We start from the raw sequence: 7,073 nt of genomic DNA on the forward strand, positions 1-7,073 counted from the left end.
GAACACGTGGAGCGGTTTGCGAGGCGCTGGTGGCGCTACCGAATCGAGTCGAGGCTGCTGCGGTGCCTCGCTGACGAGGCGGCGAACACAGGCGACAACCACGACAGCCGCGGTTCCGGCAGTCACGGGGAGGACGCTTTTAGGGAGAATATCTTTTATCTGAAGAAGGGTCTTGCAGAAGCCGACACGAGAACAGCAATGGCGGTGAAGCCGCGCGCCACACTGATCCCCCAGACGCGTCAGTTGGCCGCTCAGTGCATCGCTGCGACAACTGCGCCAAGTGCGGCATCGGGGGAGGCGCGGCATATTCCGGCCGTTTCCATTCCACCAACGCTGCCGCTGGCGGTACGACAACTTGACACGCGCGAGCCGCAGCTGTGCCCTCGCGCCTCCCCCGAGCAACCGCGGGGCGAGGGAGACGAAGGTGGTACAACAACAACAACAACAACAGCAGCAGCAGCAGCAGAGGAGGTGTCGTCACTGATGCCTCCTCTCAACACCATGGCGGGCGTTTCCTTCACCCTGCGTGTGTGCAAGTCGGCGTTTGTGGAGCTGGCCGCAGCGCACCTGTCGTCGTGCCGTGCGGAATTTCGGCTGCCTGTGCGATGCCTGTGGCACCCGTCGGAGCGGCGAGTTGATATCTCCATTGAAAAGCCGCTACCGGGTCATCGCGAGTCGCGGCGCAACATCAACGCGGCGGCGCTCAAGCGTCTGGTGGACGGCGAGCCGCGTCTGCCGTCGAACAGCCGCTGCAGTGTACGGGGCCGGCAGAAGGGCAAGTGCTGCGCGGAAGTCTCGTTCGGCGCCGAGTTTGCCTTTCACCTTCTCTCCAACTGCGTCTTCGACTTGACCCATCAGTGCCCCGTCTTCCGCATGATAAAGATGGAGTACAACTGCAAAGGCTACAGCACCGTCCCTGACGACGAGAAGACGTTTCACTATGAAGGCTTTAGCAAGCGGGAGGTGGTGCGCATGTGGGTACTCCTGCACTGCAACCCCACCGCCGTTCTCTACGTCTACCGCATCAACGCCTACTCCAGTGCGGTGATGGGCATTGAACAGTTTTCCTCCGTGTCCTTCATGAGTCAGGTGATGGGGTCGTGGGCGGGTGACGTGGATGTGCAGCGCAGTTGGGGCTGCCTTTGCGAGGGGCTGCGGAGTACAGTTTCCGCCGTTGTCCGGCGAATGCCGCCCGCGGACGGCGCGAGCGGCGCCACCTTCATTCTTGCCAAGGAAAAGGAGGACGGGAATGTGTCGCTCTGCTCCGTGAAGGCCTGTTATCCGCAGCAGGTGGTCCTTGAGGAGGCTGTGGCGGCCTTTATTGAGCCCAGCAGCCGCACGGTGTGTCGACGCGAATACCTGCCGCCCTGCGTCTGGCCCTTTCCCGACCGCATTCCCTACACCTACGCCCCGGCGCCGAAGTCGTGCTACGTCGTCAACCGGACGACGGAGGCGCGGCACGACTCCGCGTACTACGCCAAGCACGACGTCTGGGAGCACGAGTCACGGTACTACGCGGTGGACGAGCACGGGGCTGTCCGGGAGCTGCAGCCGGCGAGTTCGTAGGCCACTGATAACGAATAACAAGTGCGCATCGAGGGAAGCGCAGGGAAGAGGTCCAACCAACCAGCCAAAGTAACAAAAAACAAAACAAAACGAGGTGGTGAAGAGATGAGCCCCACATGCATAATGACGGCAACGCGTTGGGTTGACGCCCAAAGGAGCGGAGGAATCGGGGCTGCCGTTTAGAGCTGAAGAGTTCGCAGTAAACGGAAGCGAGCGTTTCCCCCAATGGGAAATAAAGAGCGGCACATTGCGTTGAAGCTAGGGCTTGCCCTCCGTGCTCTTGGTAGAAGGTATCTAACTGTTTATTTAGTTGTTTTTGTTTGTTTTTAACTCGCTGTGGTTTTTTTCTCTTTGCTCCATCTCTCTATCTTCCTCTGTGAATCCACAGCCTGCTTTGGCCTGCGGTCGGGGTGGGTGCGCCGCATGCGCTCTGAACGGGGACTGCTCTCCGTTGCGCCCCCGCCTCTGTTTCCGCTTGAGGAGCATCGGCTGTTTCCATGCGACTTGGCAAGCAATGCTCGCGGAGAGGATGCCCATGCTGGGGGATAAGCGCCTGCCCGACACCACGGTTCTTCAACGGCACTTCGAAGCGGGCGGTGCCCTGCACGAGGCGGATGTAATTTGGTTGATTGAGGCTGCCGCCGTGTTGTTTGCGCAGGAACCAAATGCTTTGCGCCTGGAGGATCCCATCACCGTATGCGGCGACATACACGGGCAGAGCTATGAGCTGATTACCTTATTACAACTTGGTGGTGCCCCGAATGACACGCAATATTTGTTTCTTGGGGACTACGTTGACCGGGGCATCTTTTCCTGCGAGGTGACGCTTCCCCTCTTTGCTTTCAAAATTCGGTACCCAAAGTCATTCTGGAATGCTGCGCGGGAACCACGAGTGCCGGCGGCTTGCCTGCCACTTCGCATTTCGTGACGAGTGTGTGCGCAGGTACAGCGAGGCCGCGTATGAGGCCTTTCAGAGGGGCCTTTGACCAGCGGCCTTTGGCCGCCCTCGTGGCGGCATCGTTTTTCATCGTTTATGGCGAAATTTCGCCACAAGTTGCGACGCTCAGTGACACTGACAGCAGTGCGCGAGTGCGGGAGCCGTCGCTGTCGGACCCCATGGAGGAGGAGTTGGAGCAGATGTGTCCCGAGGCTTTGTTTCTCCACAGCGAGCTACGTGGCTGCTCGGTTGTGTACTCCAGCGGGCGATGGAGGAGTTTCTCACCGCGAACGGCCTCCTCAGCGTGATCCGCGCGCACGAGGCGCAGGACGAGGGGTTTTGCACCCTGCGGAAGACGGAGGCCACGGGGTTTCCGCCCGTCGTCTGCGTCTTCTCCGTAAATTACTGCGACACCTGCGACAACAGGGCCTCTATCCTACAAATTGAGTGCAATGTGCTGCGCGTGGTGCAGTTCTGCGCCGTCCCTCACCCTTTTTTTTGCTGCCCAACTTTATGAACGTCTTCGCCTGGTCGCTGCCCTTCCTCTGCGGGAAGCTGGAGGGCGCGCTTCACCTCCTCACCGCAGGGGAGGAGGCCGACGTGAGTTAACTCTCACTCTGCTTGACGAGCCGAAGTTGTCCGCGCGTCCGCCTCGCGGCGGGGTCTGGCAGCAACGGCGGCCGCCAGCGCGAAGGAAGAAAATGGAAGCAAAAAAAAGAAAAAAAAAAGGACGGCGCCTCTCTTCCTTTTCCCTTTCCCGCTTTCGACGCCTTCCAGGCTGCGGGTAGACGGCAGTGAAAAGAGGCGAGTGTCCGGTGAAGATGTCGGCAAACTCTCATTGGTTTCCTCCTCCTTTCTTTTGTTGTTGTTGTTTTTAATCTTTTAATTTTCCTTTTTCCCTTCCTCTCGTTTCTTTCGCCTGCGCCCACGCGCCTCCACTATCACCGGCGCCCCGCACGCGCTGGAGGCAAAGGAACCGCGACATGCCTCCCAAGTTCGACCCCAACCAGGAGCTCACAGTCGTTGTGAGGGCCGTCGGTGGCGAGGTGCCCGCCACGGCGTCGCTGGCCCCAAAGGTCGGCCCGCTCGGCCTGAACGCAAAGAAGATCGGCGAGGACATCGCCAAGTCCACGAAGGACTGGAAGGGCCTCAAGGTCACGTGTGAGCTGCGCGTAAAGAACCGTGTGGCCACCGTGCGTGTCACGCCGTCCGTCGCCTCTCGTCTGATCCGCGCCTTGAAGGAGCCGCCGCGTGACCGCAAGAAGGTGAAGAACATCAAGCACAACGGCAACATCCCCTTCTCGGAGATCCTCAAGATCGCCAAGGAGGCGGCGCCCAACTCGATGGGCGCCAGCATGAAGTCTGTCGTGATGGAGGTGCTGGGCACGGCGGTGTCGGTCGGCTGCACCGTCGACGGCGAAACCCCGCAGGCGATCCAGGACAAGGTGCGCAATGGCAAACTGAAGGTTCCGAACTAGGTGCACCGCTCGCTGGGGCCTGCACTCGCGCCTACAGACACATGCCTAGACGCGAATTGGAAATAAGGGGGGAGGGAAAAAAAAAAAACAGAATGGCCACACGTCGCTTCCTCTTCTTTTGCCGCTTTGTTCATTATTATTTTTCTTTTTTCTTTCCTTCGCTTTTCTCCTGGCTCCTGCGGGGGGCAAAATTCAGCGTGTGCGCGACTGTGCCGCTCCCGGCCTTGCTGCTTCCCCCCGTTCCTTCCCTCGCGCCCTCCCCTGCAATATTTCTGCGTTGCTGTTGCTTCTCCCACCCCCTCCGTTTTCGTGGCGCGCCCCGCCCACCCCGCGCGCGCCCGGCAGTTGATTTCTTTCACCTTTTGCGTGACGAGTTCAGCGGGGCGCGAAGCGGCTTAGGGGCGGTGCAGGCGGCGGGAAGGAAAGAAAACAAGGAGAAAACCCACCACTGCAAGGCAGCGGGGAAAAAAAACAAGGCAAATAAAAAGGGGACGGGAGAGATAAGAGAGCGCCTTTTTGCCCTGTCTCTCTCAGAAAAAAAAACGGAGAGTGAGCAAAGTGCTTCACTGTTGCTTGTTGCTTGGCATAGTCGCAGGTGCGGCGGAGAGGCGGCATAGACGAGGAGCAGCAAGCGAAAAGGGCGATATATAGAAGGAAAATAGGGGAAAAGGTATAGGCAAGCTGCAGTTAAGCGAAAAGCAATAAAAAACAACAACAGCGAAAACAAAAGCGAGGGACAAAAGAAAAAAAATTCTTTTTGTTTTGTTTTTGTTTTGCTTCGCTAGAAGAGGGCTTGACGAAGGCACACATACAACCCAGCGCTATAGGAGCAAAATAAGAGGGGGAGGGTAAAGTAAGAAGCGCGCCTCAATACATAAAGTGAAGGAGGCAGCGCATCTTGGTAAAAGCAGCAGAAAGAGGAAAGTAAGACATGATGGACGAGCAGTCTTCCACGTCGGGTGGGCCGCAGGAGGGCGGGGATGTTGACCTGCGGCAGAATCAGGGGAATGTGCTGTTTGTCGGCAACCTTCCCTTTCAGACCCCGTGGCAGCACGTGAAGGACCACTTCAGGAAGGCTGGAAAGGTGCGCTACACCGATCTCATTGCGGATCGCATGGGCCGGCCGAAGGGGTCCGCCTTGGTGACGATGGTTGCTGCAGAGGGGGCGCAGCGGGCGATTCGCATGTACAACGAAACGGACTTTGAGGGACGACGACTCATTGTTCGCCTCTTTGATGACGGTCCCCGTCCACCGATTGTGCAGCGTGGCATGATGCCGCAGTACGACCGTCACGCCCAACAGCAACAGAATCAGCAGCAGCAGCAGCAGCAACAACAACAGCAGCAGCAGCAACAACAGGCGACACGCTTCCGCGGCTACGCCAGCGCGGCGGCTGGCGGTTCAAACTACAACAGCGCAAACAACTTTGGTCGTGGCACGGAGTACATGGGTCGTGTCGGCTATACGATGGAGGAGGATGTTAATGCTGCGAACATGAATGATATGAGTGAGGTAGTGCCCAAGCCACGCAGTCAGCAGGTGAATGAGTTTGGACGAAAACTCTTTGTTTCAAATTTACCATTTGACTGCACAAGCAGTGCGCTGCGAGAGACATTTCAGCAGGTGGGCAACGTGGAGCGGGCGGAGGTCATCATGGGGCGGAATGGAAAGAGCAGAGGAATGGGCATTGTCGTGATGAGGACGGAAAAGGAGACGCGCGTGGCTATAGAGGAATTTGACGGTATTGAGATGGCCAACAGGGCGATGAGTGTCCGTCTGGACAGCAAAACCACGGCGTAATTACAGAGTTAAGAAACACACGTAGCTTTCTGCGAGAGCCTCGGGCAGAGAAAAAGTTGGGAGTTGCGTGCGAGCGAGGTGGGGAGGATAGATAATGGAAAAAGAGCAATCAAAGGAACACATCCTACGGCTCTGTGTGCTGCTGCTGCTGCTGTGAAGAAGCTGGAGTGGGAGGAAGCGGGGAATGTGGAATCGATACGGCGAGAGAGAGTCAGAGGAGGACACGTGGAGGGCATGTGGAGGGGCGCGTGGGTAAGTGAGACTGTGTGCGAGAGGGAGAGGAGCTTGGATGACAAGCAGAGGGGGAGGATAAAAAACGAGGCGAGGGGATTGGTGGTGAGTTTCCTCTCCGTGGCGTTTTCACTGTTTGGGGAGAGGGTGTGGGGGGGGCTCTTTTGACATTCCAGCCATCATCGTCATTCACACTATAGCGTTTTGCTTCAATCCCCTGACTTATTGTCGGTTTGCAGTTGTCTGGAGAGTGTCAAACCATTCCCTGCCTTCTTTTTTTTTTGTGTGTTTTCCCTTTCCACCATTTTCCTTCATGACACCTTTCTCCTTTTCGTGGCTGTTGTTCTAGGTGCTTCTGCTGTTGGTGCTTTTGTGCTCGTCTGGTGTCCTTGCTTCCTGCCCTTCGAGGGAGGCAGACGTCGCAGCCAACGGGGTCATTTTGTTTGTTTCTAGCGTGGTGCGAAGTCCAGGAGTGCTCGTAGGTGTGCGCGTGCATGTGTGTGTGTGTGTGTGTGTAACGGAAGCGGATTGTTAGAGAGGGAGAAGTCTTTGGATGCGGGGAAAGGAATGGTGATAAGGGGTTTTAGACGCCCATTTCGGATCTTTTTTTGTTCTGTTTTTTTTTGTTTGTTTTTGTTTTTGGCTTGTTTCTATCAGTGTGTACGTATCTGATTCATTGATGTTTTTGTTTTGTGTGTTTCGGCTGAAGGTGGTGTCGTTGCTGTGGGTTTTTGTTTTTCGTTGTTTGTTCTCTCTTTCCTCCCCACCCCTCTTTTTTGTTTTTGTTTTTTGGTTTTGTGGCTCCGCTTCTGCAGGGGCGTGTGTGGGCTTGGCGGCTCCACTCGCCCTGCCACCGCAAACTTACCACATATTTTGGTTCCGGCCGCTTCAGCGGGGGGAGGGGGACGTGGCAGGCTGAGGAGCACGCGACAAATACAAATAAACACGCACACATGCACACGAGACGTGATAATGTTGGGGGAGCAAATGCGAGGGGAGAGAAATAGCGCGCAAGGAGGGTGGAAGTGTGAAGGGTCGGCTGCGCACCGAAACGGGGTGA

The 7,073-nt window shown here is 57.0% G+C and overlaps 4 protein-coding genes across 4 annotated transcripts, besides 5 other annotated features; all 4 read left to right on the top strand.

Moving 5' to 3' along the window:
* Nucleotides 1–1,566, top strand: Tco025E_06950 (uncharacterized protein; the record flags this gene model as incomplete). The annotated part of the gene is made up of 1 exon (XM_029373817.1): nucleotides 1–1,566. A coding segment is annotated over one exon (1,566 nt), but the record flags the coding sequence as incomplete, so codon positions are not given.
* Nucleotides 1,567–2,080: 514 nt separating this feature from the next.
* Nucleotides 2,081–2,494, top strand: Tco025E_06951 (serine/threonine protein phosphatase 2B catalytic subunit; the record flags this gene model as incomplete). The annotated part of the gene is made up of 1 exon (XM_029373818.1): nucleotides 2,081–2,494. One exon carries the CDS (start codon nucleotides 2,081–2,083, stop codon nucleotides 2,492–2,494), a length of 414 nt encoding a protein of 137 aa, XP_029226056.1.
* Nucleotides 2,495–3,212: 718 nt separating this feature from the next.
* Nucleotides 3,213–3,231: a microsatellite.
* A 255-nt stretch (nucleotides 3,232–3,486) lies between these two features.
* Nucleotides 3,487–3,981, top strand: Tco025E_06952 (60S ribosomal protein L12; the record flags this gene model as incomplete). The annotated part of the gene is made up of 1 exon (XM_029373819.1): nucleotides 3,487–3,981. One exon carries the CDS (start codon nucleotides 3,487–3,489, stop codon nucleotides 3,979–3,981), a length of 495 nt encoding a protein of 164 aa, XP_029226057.1.
* Nucleotides 3,982–4,105: 124 nt separating this feature from the next.
* Nucleotides 4,106–4,149: a microsatellite.
* A 766-nt stretch (nucleotides 4,150–4,915) lies between these two features.
* On the top strand, nucleotides 4,916–5,782 carry Tco025E_06953 (RNA-binding protein; the record flags this gene model as incomplete). Its single annotated transcript, XM_029373820.1, has 1 exon — nucleotides 4,916–5,782. One exon carries the CDS (start codon nucleotides 4,916–4,918, stop codon nucleotides 5,780–5,782), a length of 867 nt encoding a protein of 288 aa, XP_029226058.1.
* A 129-nt stretch (nucleotides 5,783–5,911) lies between these two features.
* Nucleotides 5,912–5,936: a microsatellite.
* Nucleotides 5,937–6,495: 559 nt separating this feature from the next.
* Nucleotides 6,496–6,529: a microsatellite.
* Nucleotides 6,530–6,616: 87 nt separating this feature from the next.
* Nucleotides 6,617–6,654: a microsatellite.
* Nucleotides 6,655–7,073: the final 419 nt, after the last annotated feature.

This window comes from Trypanosoma conorhini (assembly GCF_003719485.1).
Source record: "Trypanosoma conorhini strain 025E chromosome Unknown Tco_14.4_contig_00502, whole genome shotgun sequence".
NCBI lineage: Eukaryota > Euglenozoa > Kinetoplastea > Trypanosomatida > Trypanosomatidae > Trypanosoma > Trypanosoma conorhini.